Source organism: Mastigoproctus giganteus, chromosome 6 (genome assembly GCF_048544385.1).
Source record: "Mastigoproctus giganteus isolate SK-2022 chromosome 6, ASM4854438v1, whole genome shotgun sequence".
Classification (NCBI taxonomy): Eukaryota; Metazoa; Arthropoda; class Arachnida; order Uropygi; family Thelyphonidae; genus Mastigoproctus; species Mastigoproctus giganteus.
In genome coordinates, this window is record NC_143580.1 from 28,187,330 (window position 1) to 28,204,067 (window position 16,738).

Sequence of the window (16,738 nt, forward strand, 5' to 3'; positions counted from 1 at the left end):
AAGTTATATTAAAGGACGCGGCAAAGGAAATAAGCAAACACTTGGCCATAATTATGAAAGCATCCTTAGACTCAGGAGAGGTCCCACAGAATGGAGATGTGCAAATATATCCCCAATTCACAAAGGGGGAAAAAAGGGTGACACATGTAATTACAAACTAGTTTAACTTTTGCTAGTTTAATTTAATGGATTCCAGGATCATCTAGACAAGACTGCAGCAATAATTCAGACACAGCATGGGTTTGTTAAGAGAAAGCCTTGTCTGACAAATTTGATTGGTTCCTTTGTAACCACATCATAGTATCCATTCAGATGCAAAAAATAATTTTGATATCATATACTTGGATTTCAGGAAAGCTTTTGATACTGTTGTGCATGGAAAACTACTGTATAAATTGGAGCAGAATGGTATTAAGGGTAAGTTGCTACAATGGATAAAAGGGTGGTTATCAATGGAGTGGTAATCAATGGACGCTGCTCTTCGTGGACTAATGTTATTATCAGAGTCCCACAGAGTTCGGTGTTGGACCCGCTGTTGTTTTGTATATTTATCAGTGATATTGATGAAGGTATATCAGGCTTAATGTCGAAGTTTGCAGATGATACGAAGGTTAGCAGGGTTCTTAATGATAGTAATGGCAGTGTGCTACTGCAACAGGATCTAGAAAAGTTGGGGAGATGGGCTGAAAAGTTGCAACTGAAGTTTAACATTGACAAATGCAAAGTACTGCATGTGGGTAGTAGTAGCCACAGCAAAATGTAACAACTGTGTGGTACTACACTCACTGTAGTGGAGAATGAAAAAGACCTGGGGTTAATTATGCAGTCAGATATGAAGTTTTCTGAGCATTGGAGATAGACTGCCAGAGCAGGTCATGGGGTCTTTTCAGTGATATACCGGAATTTTGTTAGCAGGGATAAGAAGGTGATTATCTCTTTGTAAAGGCAGTGGTCAGGCCACACCTTGAGTGCTGCATGCAGGTCTGGAGGCGTCATTTTAGGATGGATGTAGTGTTACTACAATGAATACAGAGAACAAGACTGGTGATGGGAATGAAAGGGTCTTCTTACCAAGAAAAGCTCAAGTTCTTGAAATGCAGCATTTGGAGCCTGGGTGCCTGTGAGGTTATGTGATTTGAGGTGTACAAGTCCTTGAATAGTTTGAGCAGAGTCAGTGCTGATGGGATTCTTCTTCTCAGATTACAAACCTGAAGGGGAGCATACACTCAAATTGAGGAAAGACAGTTGTAGAGTAGATGTACGGAAATTTGCCTCTATCCAGCAGATAGTTGATTGCTGGAACATCCATCTGTTTTTGTGGAAGTTGATAGCTTAAATAAATTCAAGGATGAACTTTACTTTTGGAGCAAGTGGATGGGTGAAATGGGGAGAGGCCCCCCCTCCCCCCGGATGATGCAGCATCAGCCGGAAAAAAACTAAGCTTTTTTTTTTTTTTTTGCATCATATCCTCTTCTAATGCTAATGAATAATCACTGTTATTAATTAGATCAAGAGTATTACTCCCTCTAGTTGCCTCTCCAACTTGCTGCTGTAGAAAACACTCATCCAATAAGTCCACAAAGGTCTTACCAGTGTGCGATTGACCAACTCACAAGTTCCAGTTAATATCTGGAAGTTAAATCTCCCATTTTAAGTTTTCTGATTTACTGGACCACTGTTTCTCTGTACAGTTGTTTGTTGTACTCGTCCGAGTCATTAGGCTTATAACATGCTCCTACTGTCAATTTAACTTTTGCAGTGCTTATGCCACACCAAACTGACTGTGCAATGCACTGACCACCATGTTAACTGATTGCACTGACCACTCATATCAACTGAATGCACTGCTTTAGATTTTGTATTTCAACAGACTCGAATCGGGTTAACTAACAACATAACCCCTCCTCCTTTCCTATTCTATCTGCCATTTTCTGAACACATTATACTCCCCATATTCAAATTCTGCATTCCTTACATCTGTGACACCATGTCTCTGATATCCCAACAATGTTCACATTTGATGTCTTGACCAGCAAATGCATAAAATTTTAGTCAGTTTAGACATTATCTGGAAAGTTAAAATTCCCAATTATAAGGCATTCTGATTTACTGGCATACTCAGTCTATGTATTCGTTCATTATACTCGTCATAGCTGTTTGGTCTATAACATACTCCTTTCTCTCCCCCTCCCCCCCTTTTGTCTTCACATGACTAAATCACATCAGACTATATGAAGATTGTGCTGGCCATCCGTGTCAGTTGGGTGCACTGCATTAGGTTCTAAGTGTTTCTTAACCAAGACCATAATCCCCCCATTCTTTCTGTACACAGTGTACTCATATTCAAATTCCACATCCCTAATGTTTGAGTGGCATCATGTCTCTGATAACCCTGCAATGTCTGAGTTTGTTGATCTAACCAGTACTTTCATCAGATTTGTTTGCTGTTCTCCTAGCATCATGCATGCAAGTATACATTAATACTATATTGTTTTAATCCAAAATTATATGCATTTATGAAATTTTTAGATGTCAGTTCTATCAGATATGTTATTATGATATCATCATAATGTATACTCTACTATCTACCATTATTTGTTGGTACATATATGTGTGTCTATGGTAGGATTGCACCTGAATGCAAAGTTTAACTCTGCCGAGGTAGTCTGTGCTGAAACAGAATCCTATGACCCAGTCATGTGAGAAGTGCATTTTTTGTGTAGGTTAGTGAAGTGTTGATATGTTATCAACTCACCACTTAGTAACCAGGAAGTGACATCCTCTAAGGTGAGTTCAGTTCCTGATTTCTACCCTTGCCATGAGGAGATGGGCCTCTTCTGGCATCAACCAGGAAGGAACTTTGGAATTCCAATCAAGAAGAATCTTGCACTAGTTTAATCCAGTGCTAGCACACTCACAGACTCATACTTTCACACACCTGATAGGAATGAATAAAAGAGAAAAGAAATAATAGGAAAAAGAGTAGAAGAGCAGAAATGGTAAAAAAATCCCAAAAAACTCACACATCAGTAGAATAGAAGAAATAGGACGAAAAAGAGGTTACAGAAAAAGGAAAATCTATTCTGAAGTGATTCAGTACAGGGAAATCCTGCACCATTACAAATATGATGGTATTATATGAGTAACACAAGAATTAAAATGATGCAAACAGGCAGAATAAAGGAGAGAAGAAAAAGAAAAACTGAGACTAAAAAGTCAGAAAGAAACCTTGTACTACAAAAGCAGTTCCAGCACATGACTTCATCATTGCCCAAGATCCAGGTCAGGAACAGGAAGTGAAGCAGGAAATAATGCTAGTAGTAAAATTGAAACTGAGGTAAGAACAGGAGATAACAGCAGAAACTTGAACAGAAGCAGTAGGTTTTCCCAGGAGGAGTATTGAACTGTTTCCTTCTGGTGAAAGCTCTTGAAAAAGATGGAAAAATTCTGTAGACTGAAGAAAAGTTTACTTTAAGCCAGGAAGATTAATACTAGTAGATGCAACCAGAGGTTGTTGAAGGTCAGCATATAAGGGACAGAAATAAGGGTTCTGTTTCCCAGTTCTCAAGGGAGCCACACCTGTGGAGAGAAGTGCCAGTTAAGTTAAAACCAAGTACATAATATGAAATTCAATGATATATGGCTGGTAATTAGAAACAGAGTATAGACCAGGTATAAACCATCTTAAAAAAGATTTCTGAATAACAGTTGAAACCTGAGGAATACATTTTTTCTGTCATTAAACCTTTAGCAGTGGGAGCCTACCATTCCCCCCCCCCCATTTTTAAGATGGAAGTTCTAACAATTTCAAACTTAGTATCAACAAGAGGATTAATGGTAAAATCAAGAAATGTAGCAAAAATTTCATGTTGTATATAAAAACAAGATCCCCAAAAGTTAAGTTGAATGTGTAATAGAATTCAAATATTCAGGACTTAAATATCGGGTTAGAAATAGTTCTACATGCCCAACACTTTGCTGAAAGCATAGTGAGTTGAATAGTACAGAGCTTATTTTGAAATGTTACCTTTTCGGTATGTCAGAACCAGGTGCCAGCAATGGATGTACAAATTGGAAGTAAAACAGCTTTATGTAGGATTCATAAAGTCCTAGAATTCAAACCCCAAGAATGCCTGGATATGATCTTTGTTAACATGGAACTGTAGTTTTAAAAAAAAAATTTTTTTTTTTTTAAGATGATCTAGGTTCTTATTAAAAGTTAGTTTATGATCAACCATGATGCGAAGAAATTTATGCACAGTAACCAAGAATATAGAACCAGAGAACCTAATAGTAAGAACTCAATGGATGTCAAGGTTACTTTTAAGTATATCATTTTGATTTTAGTCAAGGAAGTAGATAACCTATTATTTGAGGCCCACCTTGACAGATCATTCAAAATTTTATCACAGAATTCTTAAGAAATGCATGAGAATTGCTTTCAATAAGAATAAGAATTGTAACATTGCCTGCATATGCTAATTTAGTACAGTTGGGAAAAGAATGAATGGATGAACCACTCATTCAGAACAAGGTTCCAGATGAGCAGTCCAAGCACTGAACCTCCTACAAATAGTATGAGTAACTGAAAGTAACTCAGACAAAATAATAACTGTTAGTTGATCAAAATAACTTTTAAGGAGTTAATAGACAGAGAGAGAGAGAGAGCAATTAGCAAGCCATAATCATGCAAAACTATTCCACGAGAGAGAGAGTCAAATGCCCCAGTGAAGTCAACATAAATAGGTAAATAGGAAGAAGGTATTTCTGAGTATAAACCTGAACAATGGCCTCATTAGTTCCCTGTCCAGGATGAAAACCAAACTGATCTCCAAAGAGTAGATACAGTTTCTGAAAGGTGGCTGCAATTCTGTCAGCTATGAGTTTTCCCACTGTGTGACAGCTCAGTGCAAATGAGGAAAAAGTGTGACTTGCTTGGGCTAAAACGCATGTTTCATGGACAAAAGAGCAATGGAACACCGTCATCTTTTCTGACGAATGGAAATTCAATCTGCATGGCTCGGATGGGAAGCGATATGTCAGAAGACGAAAATCGGAGGCATACCATCCTGACTGCATAACACTGACTGTAAAGTTCCCCACCGGTCAGATGGTCTTGGGATGCATAACAAGCAAAGGGGTGGGGCGAATTAAGTTTATTAACAGAATGGTGAATGCAGAAACCTACATTGCTGTCAGAGGAGTTCCTGAAACCCGTTAGTTGGGATCACCACATAGACATCAAAACTGCATTTTTCAACAGGACTCAGCACCTTGCCACACATCAAAATTGGTAAGTTTTATGCTATTTAGATATAAGCTATTTAGATGATAAGTTTGTCGTCTTCTCTCACAATGCTTAAAAAGTACTTAAACCATTGTTTTACCTCTATTTTCTCCCTTAAGGTGCAGTCATACCTCAGAAATTCTGACATTACAGTGTTGGAATGGCCCGGCAACAGTCTAGATTTGAATCCTATTGAAAATTGCTGGTACATAATGTTGTCCAAGATTGCTCAGAAGAAGCCAACAAGTAAGATCCAGCTGCAGAAGAGCATTATATGGATATGGTAGCACGAAATTGGGCAACAGTATATTCAGAAGTTGATTAACTCTATGCCAGATCATTGCAAGGCTAATTGCAGTTCGAGGAAGAACAACAAAATATTGAGGATTTATTTTGCTGATTTACAGTACATAATACTATTATGTTAACTTGTAATTTCAGTTTGTACACGTAAATGCAATAAAATATATGTTCTGTTGTCATTATTGCCATTTGCATGATTTCTCGTATTTCCATTAATTTTGCATTTTTCCCTTTGGGAAGATACTTATGGCAGTTAGGTATATCAGGTGGAGTCTTTTTATTGGATTTCATTCACAGAGATACATATCCCATCTAACAAATGCATTTTGAACATTTCTGCAACCCACAAATGCAGTGCCAAACACATTATTTGAAAAATTCACAAGTGATTCAGTTTTTTTGTTCCCCACCTGTACAATCTAAAATGTTCTTTTAGTGGCATGATGTGCAGGTAAATCAAAAAATGAAGAATAGTGAGAAAAATAAGCACTTCAGCCTACATAGTCTTTTAATTTATTAATTAAATATTATTTAATAATAAATTTCTTCCCTTTCTGCTGTCTTTATAGTCACTGAAGAAGTGGTACAGGAAGCACCACAAAATGTCCGAGAATAATATGTAGGTCCTTTAATAAATTTAAGATAGATTACACTCTAACAGGTTGAAATGCTTATTTTTCTCACTATTCTCCAACTTCTATGATGTTGATAGTTTTGGCAGATTATGCACTTGGTTAGGGCAGAACTCCATTATAGAATGCTTAGCCTGAACTTCCTTTCTGCCAGCCTTTGAGCAAGCACAGAGTGAAGCATCTTGAATATAGTGGCAAGATAATTGGCAGAAAATTCTACTAGAAAACCAAAGGAGCTGGTAGGGAAGCTACATTTATAGAAGCTCTTACTTCCCAGTTAATACAGTTCCAAGAAAAATGTTTTGACGAAGGTAAAGAAAGCCAACACAAGAACCACGGGAAACTTTTAGTGATCAAATGCGTTTCCCGGTACAGCATGTTTATCTCCCCCCCCCCGCTGTTTTAACCCAACACAAAAATGACTTCTTTTGCAACTACCGATGACACACACCATCTGTTTTAACCCAGCGGAAAGGGGGGGGGGATAAACACCCTAAGACTGAGGCAGTCTGGAGGGTATACCCATAAATAAATTTCAACCCGCTCATGAACTCCGATAATCTGCTTTTAATAATAAGAAAAAACTAATCAGAACATTGTTATCGACTGGGAAATGCTTTTGACCGGTAAAGGTTTCTCATGTTGGCTTTCTTTACCTTAGCCAATGTTTCAAATCCCAAAGCAGTGGTGAAGGTTAAAAAAATGCAAAAGATAATTTTTATATTGGGTACTTAGATTTCAGAAAAGCTGTTGATACTGTTGCATAAAAAAACTGCTATACAAATCAGTATGGCATTAAGGATAAGTTACTGCTATGGATAATGGGAGTAGACAGACTGGTTATAAACAGGCACTACTCTTCTTGGACTAATGTTATTAGTCGAGTCCCCTCAGGGTTCAGTGCTGGCCCCATTTTTGTTTTCTATATTTATTAATGATATTTAAGAAGGCATACCAGACTTAATATCTATAAGTTTACAGATGAAATGAGTATTAGCAGGGTGGTTAATTCCAGTAATCAGGGTATGCTGCTGTAACAAGATCTAGACAAATTAGGCAGATGGATTGAGAAGTAGCAGTTGAAGTTAAATATTGACAAATTTAAAGTACTTAATATGGGTAGCAGTAACCCCAGATTAATGTGCCAAATGTGTTACCATAGTCAGGACAGTGGAGAATGAAAGAGACCTGGGGATAATTGTGCAGTCAGATATGAAGTTCTCTGAGCAATGCAGCAGGCTGCCAAGACAGCTCAAGGGGTTTTATCTGACAACATACAGGAATTTTGCCGGAAGGGACAAGGAGGTGATTATCCTGTTGTATAAGGCAGTGGTTAAGCCACACCTTTAGTACCGCATACAGGCTTGGAAGTCTCCTTTTGGGAAGGATGTGGATCTGTTGGAATAGGTATTGAGAACAGCTGTGAGATTAGTGAGAGGAACGAAAGGATGCTCTTACCAGGAATGGCTTCAGTTTTGTAAATTGCAGTGTCTAGAGACCAGGCACCTACAAGGAAATCTGATTTAGGTGTTTTCATTTTGAATGGATTGAGGGGGGCATACATTCAAATTGAGGAAGGATGATTGTGGATAGATATGTGCCTTTGCCAGCAGGTTGTTGATTGTTAGAACAAACTCCCAATTGGTGGGTTTGAATAAATGTAGCCAAGTGGACTAGGGTTCAAGCCCGTGACTGCTAAATACGATTAATGTTTGTATTGATTGATTTATTGTAAACTCCACTGACCTGGTAGTCATGCCGGAGTATAAACAACATTTTTATCCCCTGGCATTTACTGCTGTGAAGGGAATTTGTTACTCACCATTGTAACACTATTTATATGGTTGATGCTGTATAAGCTTGCTCTCTTACGTTATTTCCCACTATTAACAGAAGTTTAAGCTAAAAAAGTTTCAGCATGATGTCACTAGAGCAGTGGCCAGGAATAACCGTCCAATCGGCAAAAACTAGTAAAGCAGCATAAGATGTAACAGAAACATTAGTCTGCAATTAGTACACTAAAAGCTTGCTTTGATGGATTTTGGAAACAACAGGCAGCATCCACCCAACAAGACTTTATCTGTACAGGACCCCCTGACATGGTTGCCTTAATGCAGTGGTATACTGTCAGTTAAAATATTTTAACAGCAAAGTAAATTTAACTTGCAACTAATGAGAAGGCTGGCCTTGCTTTCACTTTTTGATACAGTATCAGATACTGAAATACTGTTGAAGCATTTTTGTTCTTTTTAATGACCATTTGAGAAAACTGTTGAAATACTATTCCTAAGTCATGTTTACAGTTCCTACTGTTATGAAGAAACTGTAAACAAGCTGAAATTTGTAGTGTGGGAGTATCCAGGGAAACTTGTGTGTGGGCTGAAAAATTTTGCTCTTGTGAGTGTGCAATTTTCCCTTACTACGTTAAATTGCTGCACTGTCACCAATCCAATACTGTAAGAGAGTTGGATATGGTTATAAACTTCAACAGTTTGTCTTTGGACTATGGAATGCATCCTTATTGCTATCATGCAAGGACTTTCAAGGAGATAGTTATTCAGAAGTGGTATCAGAAAAACTCAGGCTTGCAAAGTTCATCAATCCTATGCCCTTTCCAAAATTCACATCAGTAAAGTTGTCAGATAGGCAGAATTTTCCTTTTTAGTGCCCTACATCAGCCTGCTGAGCTTGTCAGATATCAGTAGTGTGCCATCTTGAACGTCCAAGGCATTGAAGAGCTCTTCAGATTGAATAAGTCAACTATGTGATATGGCAGAATTTGAAGTATTTCTATTCCATACTACTATTAAAATACAGTGTTATTGCATTTTTTAATGTTTTTTTTTATTTCGTAGTACTCCAGATTTTAATAACATTCTAGGAACTTTGGCAACTATAAGCATTTCTTTTATTTAGTGGATAGACTTTACCCTGTCCATTAAATCAACGTTTTACTATATTATTACTCTTTTCTTATTTGAATTGGCACATTAACTCTAGAATCATAGTTATTTACTTTTATGCTTTACTTAACTTGTTAACACTCATTTATGTCTCACATTTTTTAAGCATTAGGCCATGGATATAACATGTATATTACAGTTCACTTTACTATTCAGATTAAGTAGCATTACAGACAGCATATTCTTTTATGTAAAATTAATCTAGATGGCTTGGTATACCAAAGTATGAATTTGGTTTGGTTTACTTTATTTTATTTATTTATTTATATATTTTTTGATAGGTTATGGTATATTCAGCTTGGTATATTGAACATGGTATATATATATTTTCAAAAAATATATGTATATTTTTTATTAACATGTTAAACCATTGACTGTATTAATTGATATCCAGTTATTTTTTAAAATGAATATCTCTCTTTTGGTTAATACAGTGTTTTTCCCTTTATAGAACTTTTAGGAGATATACTGAAGCATAAGCCAAAGGAAACAGATGGTGTTGAATCTGTTATTATAGTAGATGGAATACCTACAGTAGGTCCAGATAGAATTGAGAAATTAAAGAATGTATTAAACAAGTTGTTTTCCAAGTTTGGTAAAATCATTACTGAAGATTATCCGGTTGATGAACATGGAAAAACTAAAGGGTAAATATAGATATTTAAAATTGTTAAATCTCTCTCTCTCTTTTGCTCACTGGATTTTATTAATTGTTCATTTTGATGAAATAGTTGGCTTTAAACATTAAGGGTTCTGTAATAATCAAAAATGAAATTGTATGCTTCTTTACAATTCCTATAATTGGCTGAAGCAAAAAATGTTACAAAATGTGCTGCAAAGTAGTTCCATTATTATCTGTGAGTGGATGTTATGTCTGAAAACCTAGTACCCTCTTAGTGCCATTTCTGGCCCACGTGATGACTATAAATGAGTGTTTGCTCAATCTCATGCACTCGTTTACCCAGAGTGAGTGAAAATAGTTATCAAGACTTCATTTCTGTAAATTGAATTACTATAACATAAGCTGTAGAAATTAGAAAATATTCCAAAATGTCACTTAGGTCTAGAGAGTACAAAATTAAAATTTTACAGATTGAAATTTCCTGTCTTTTTTTTAACTAAAAAAAAAAATTAGCAAGAAATATCAAGCACTCCCACATTTCGATTGTTTGTGACCACAGAGCTATCCACCCAATTGCCGTATATCCTGTCATATAGTTAATCTCTTTGTTTTTTTGCCTTGAAAATTTGTTTAATCATATATTCTGGATATAAAGAATAATTTTGACATCATATACAGCAGATTCTCAATTTACTGGGACACTTCAAGAATCCAAATTAAAAAAAAAAAATCAACCAGAAATTATTAAATTCAAGTAATAACTAGAATAGATATAAACAGATGTTTTGCAAGTCATAAATAAGTGACAAGAAGTGGCATTATAAGTCGTCATCATGGCGCCTCCGTAGCCAGGTGGGAAGGAGCAGCAGTGCGTAGCACACGCTTCTTGATTAAACCGGGGTTCGAGCCTGTCACCACCAAATACGGAGGATGCGGAAAGGTCAGGGAATGACCACCGCATAACCCGGAGCAATATGGCCTTAGTTGCTAATGCTCCTTAAAAAACCAAACAACAACATAAGTCGTCATTGGGAGATTAGTGTACCTATTATCTTGCAACCCTCGTTGTCTTCACAACCACCGCTCAAAAAAAAAAGAGACCAAATGTTTAGTTTGTTTTAGTGAGTTGCGTCGATTGTTGTGTTCCGTCGCACTGCAAAAGGACAAATTTTGTTTCATTATTTGTAAGGGATGTCGGAATTTTTTTTTTTTATAGTAACCTTTTTTTTTTTTTTTTTTTTTTTTTTGTTTAGAAATTGCAAAAATGATGGACAAACACAAGAGTTGTTCTTTCAATTAAAAAAAGAAAACTTGAAATTATTCAAAAGTTTGAAAACGGTGCATCCATTAAATCTCTAATGAACCATTATAATGTTGGTGACCAAACCATATGCGACACTGTAAAAAAATAAAGGGAAGCTATTAGATTTAAAAACCCACAGAATTCCAGCTATCGGTATTATCACAAATGCAATAAGATCGAGTTTACTACCCATTTATAATGAATGGCATTAACAGAAAAGCCCAGTAGCCTGGAAACTTCATATTGTTTTATGGTAGTGACCTCCAGAAATGTGAGCTCGCGTGTGATGATAATAGTGAGTTTTCACCTTAACCCTTTGAGGTTCATTACAGAAAATTTCATTTTGGCTGTTATCATAGTGCCGACTAAGAGAATAAGTGACAGCGGTACTAGTAAATCTATCAAGAAAAGGAAAGTGATCGAGTTGGATCAGAAAATTAAAATAATAAGGATGTATGAAAATGGACAAACATTAATTAAAAAGTATTGCGTGGAATTCAGATTTGTCAATGGCAATGGTGAACACAATAAAGGAGAAAGACAGAATACAAGAAGTGGTTGGCACCAATGAAGTTAACTATAATAACCAAGGCTATGAAATACATATCAAGTTTTACAGTACAATAACATGCGTTTTTTCTTCCTTTTATGTTTATTTTTCTTATGTGCCACTCCGGCTATTTCACTGCTGTCCCCAGATAAAGTTTTTAATTGAACTAATTAAAATATATTACTATTTTTCTTCATTCTTCTGAGGATATTATGTGGTTTTTGTAATTTTGGCATATCAAGGATATAGTAGCAATATTTTATTAGTTGAGTTACGTAAAACTCGACTTATTTAAGAAGTCCTGGAACGTATCTCCTACATGTGTCGGGGATTTACTTTTTGAATTAATCGGGAAATTGATTATTTGGGATTTTTTTTTTTTTTTTTTTTTTTACCATCTAGCCCGGAAAATCGAGAGTATACTGTACTTAGATTTCAGTAAAGCTTTCGATACACAAACAATTGTATACCGTATTTCCCCATGTATAAGACGCACCTTAATTTTGGGGCTCGAAATTTGAAAAAAAATGTATTACATAAAGTTATTGAACTCAAGTTTTATTCATCATAAAATTCATACAACTCATCACTGTCAAAACTCCCATCCATTAGCTTGTCCTCATCTGTGTCTGATGACGAATCACTGTCTTCATATATTGCCTTGTCCTCAGTTCCATCTATGGCATTTGAAATGCCACACTTCTTAAATGACTTGACAACGATCTCAATCTTGATATTATCCCAGGATCTTTTCACCCAGGTACAAACTTCTCCTATAGTTGGTTTCTTCACTCTTCCTGCTGGTGTCAAATTGTCCCCAGAAGACTTCATCCATTGGTTCCATTCGTCTCCCACGGCAGCTTTGAAGGGTTTGTTAATGCTGACATCAAGTGGTTTAAGCCGGGATGTCAAACCTCCAGGTATGACGGCAAGTTTTGTTTTTTGCTCTGCAGCAATCTTCTTTGTATTTTTTGTTATGTGTGCCCTGAACTGATCAAGCACCAATAGGGCAGGTTTGTGTAAGAGCCCACCTGGTCTCCTGCTCCAAACTTTCTCAAACCAGATCTTCATCCCATCCTGATCCATCCAACCCTCATCATGAACATGGACAATCACTCCTCGAGGAATGTCTTCTTTTGGCATTGTTTTGCGTTTGAAAATCAGCATAGGAGGCAGCTTGGTTCCGTCAGCACAAGCTAGAACAACTGTATAATGGCTCTTTTCATGTCCACTTGTCTTCACAGTTACAGTTTTCACCCCCTTCTTATCAACAGTTCTGTTACTTGGGAAAATTGAAGGGGGTTGTCCATATTTGCAATCTGTCCCAACTCAAACATGTGTCTTCCGACATTCAATGACAAAACAATGAAATTCAAGGATCTTCTGCTCATAGCTTTCAGGCATCTTTTGGGCAAGTCTGGTGTGTGTACGCATGCTTAGTCCATTCCGTTTCATGAACCTGAAGCACCAATTGTGTCCTCCTTTGAAATCAGTAACTTCTTTTTCATCAGCAATTCTTCTTGCCTCATGCTGAACCATCTTTGTGGACATAGGAATTCCAGTTGCCCTTTGCTCCTCAATCCATATCTTCAATTCCCTCTCTAAATCAGGCCATTTTGCTGACTTGCCTCTAATGGCCTTCTTCTGCCGTGGCGTTTTCAGTAGGGTTTCTTCTTCCTGTAGCCAGTCTCAGATTGTTTTCTCAGTTCGAGGAGGCCCAAACTTACGTTCAGCAGCACGATTTCCATTCACTTTTGCAAACTGGATCACTTTTAACTTGAATTCAGCACTGTACGAAAATCTTTTCTGAGCCATTTCTGAGCAGAACGTAACCTAATATACCGGTAACAAGTGCGAAACAATGAGCGCAAAGACAACAAGTGCGAAAAAGCGGGAAATGCAAGTAAAAAAAATCTACAACCACTGTATAAGACGCACCCAGTTTTTAGACCCCAAATTTTTCGAAAAAAAGGTGTGTCTTATACATGGGGAAATACGGTAAATTGGAGTAATGTGGCATTGGAGGGCTAAGTGGTAGTTGACAGTGTAGTTATAAATGACCACTACTCTTCATAGACTAATGTTATGAATGGGGTTCCATATTGTTTGGCCCCTTGCTGTTTCTAGTATTTATTAATGATTTTGATGAAGGAATTTCAAGTTTAATATATAAATTTGCATATGATACTGAGGTGGTTAATGATATTAATCAGGGTATGTTACTTCATGTGATCTAGATGAAGTAATCAGTTTTCCAGTAGGGATAAAGAGTTGATCGTCCCATTGTATAAAGCTTTAGGCAGGACACCCCTTGAATACTGTATACAGGTTTGGAAACCTCATTTTAGGAAGGACATAAATCTGTTGGGAAGAGTGCAGACAAGAGCATCAAGATTCATAGAAGGGGCACAAAAGATTATTTTTATTGGAAAAAGACTAAATTTCAGTGGCTTGAAGTAGATGTGCATAAGGCTTTAAAAAAGTTGAGTAAGCTAAATGCTAATGGCACATACAGGGTGAGTCAAAATTATGTTTACATGCTTCGATATACTGCATCTCAGAAAGAGTAAACATGAACTTATGAGTTTCAAATACATTAGATACATAGAAATGGGATGCATTGTACAATACCAAAGTTATGTCAGATGTTCAAAATGTCTTCGTTCAGCCTGCATACATGAACAACATTTATAATAAGTAGCAACCTGGAGCGAGGGGTGCTAGGGGTTTCAGGGACTGATGGCAGTCATCGTGAAACGGGTGGGTATATGGGATATGTCGGGGTAACTAGGAATAGGTGCATGTATGCTTGTATGTATACCAATGCCAAAAGTATAGTAAATAAATTTGAAGTGTTGGTCTCGACATCAAAGGCGGATATTGTTGGGATATTAGAAACGTGGTGCCACACTGATATTGGGAATGCAGAATTGGAATTTGGGGAGTACAATGTGTACAGACAGAATAGGAAGGGAGGAGGTGTCATGCTGTTAATTAAGAAAAACATAAAATCAAAAGAAGTGCATCCAGTTTATAGATGAACAGTGCACTGCTGAGTCAGTTTGGTGTGACAAGCACTGCGAAAGCAAAAATAAGAGTAGGAGTGTGTTATAGGCCTAATGACTCGAATGAGTACAATGAACAATTGTACAGAGAAATAGAGTGGGCTAGTAAATCAGAATATCTTATAATGGGGGATTTTAACTTCCCAGATATTGACTGGAACTTGTGGGTTGGTCACTCACCCACTAGTAAGACTTTTATGGATTTATTGGATGATTATTTTCTGCAGCAGCATGTTCGAGAGAGAACTAGAGAGGGTAATACTCTTGATCTGGTTATCAGCAGTGATCATTCGTGTATGAAGAAGTTGCAGATAAAGGAACCACTAGGTTGCAGTGATTACAGTGTACTGATGTGGGATTTACTTAAAGATATAATTACCATCAGGGGTAAAGGAAAGGGTTTTTGCTTCTGTAAAGGTGAGTACAATGGTCTCAGACAGTTTTTAAATTCTGTACAGTGGGATCAACTGACGATGTTACCAACAGTAAATTCTAAGTAGGAAGCATTCAAGGAATTAATCATGGAAGCTACTAAACGTTTCATACCTATTAAGAAATATTGTTCAAGGTTTAGGCCTAAATGGTTATCAAATGAACTAATGAGACTCGTGACATAGAAGAAAAATGCATGGGATGCATATAAATTATCAAGCGACTTAGAAGCCTATGGCAGATATAAGCTAGTCTGTAATCAGGTCACAAAGGAAGTTAGGCAGGCGAAGGCAGTTTACGAGAAATCTTTGGCAAAGGATGCTAAGAAAAACAGCAAGGATTTCTTTACTTATATAAACTCAAAAAGGAAGGGGATGAATCTGATTGGTCCACTTGATATCGAAGGGTTGACTGTTGATGATCCTGCTCAGATAGCAAACAAACTGAATAAGTATTTTGCATCTACATTCACACATGAGGAGTTATTAAGGTTTGAAAATGGCAGAAGGTTATCAAATTGTAGCAGGGTGCTTAATGATTTTGTAATAACTGAGAACAAAGTGGAGGAGAAATTGTTGAAGTTAAACGTAAGAAAGGCACCTGGGATGGATGGGATCTATCCAGTTATATTAAAGGAGGCGGAAAAGCAATAAGCAAACCCTTAGCCATAATTATGAGAGCATCCTTGGACTCTGGGGAGATCCCCACGGACTGGAGATGTACAAATGTATCCCCATTTCATAAAGGGGGGATCAAAGGGTGACATGAGTAATTACAGACCAGTTAGTTTAACTTCTGTTCCGTGTAAAATAATGAAGTCACTGGTTAAAGATGCATTGTAGGATCATCTAGACAAGACTGCAGCAATAATTCAGACACAGCATGGTTTGTTAATCGTAAGTCTTGTCTGACAAATTTGATAGGATATTATGATGTGGTTACAAAGGAACTGGATGCAAAAAATAATTTTGATAAAATATATATTGCTTTCTTGCAGGATTTCAGGAAAGCTTTTGACACTTGCGCATGGAAGACTATTGTACAGATTGGAGCAGAATGGTAAGGGTAAGTTGCTACAATGGATAAAAGGATGGTTAAGTGGGAGAAGACAGACTGTTGTAATCAATGGGTGCTGCTCTTTGCGGACTAATGTTATTAGTGGAGTCCCACAGTGTTGGGTCCACTGTTGTTTTGTATATTTATCAGTGATATTAATGAAGGTATATCAGGCTTAGTGTCGAAGTTTGCAGATGATACAAAGGTTGGCAGGGTTGTTAATGACAGTAATGGCAGTGTGCTACTGCAATAGGATCTAGAAAATTTGGGCAGATGGGCTAAGAAGTGGCAACTAAAGTTTAACCCTGACAAATGCAAAGTACTGCATATGGGTAGAAGTAGCCCCAGAGAAACGTACCAACTGTGAGGTACTACACTTAAGGTAGTAGAAAATGAAAAAGGCTTGGGAGTAATTGTGCAGTCAGATATGAAGTTTTCTGAGCAAAGCAGACAGGCTGCCAGGGCAGGTCATGGGGTTTTGTCAGTGATATATAGGAATTTTGCTAGCAGGGAAAAGGAGGTGAG

The 16,738-nt window shown here is 37.0% G+C and overlaps 1 protein-coding gene across 1 annotated transcript in view; it reads left to right on the plus strand.

Moving 5' to 3' along the window:
* The window catches only part of eIF3b (eukaryotic translation initiation factor 3 subunit b), a 255,386-nt gene that overhangs the window by 20,737 nt on the left and 217,911 nt on the right, over positions 1-16,738 (plus strand). The window contains exon 2 of the mRNA XM_090375895.1: positions 9,637-9,832. Within this exon, the coding sequence (XP_090232021.1) occupies positions 9,637-9,832 (196 nt within the window). The remainder of the gene's footprint in view (positions 1-9,636; positions 9,833-16,738) is intronic.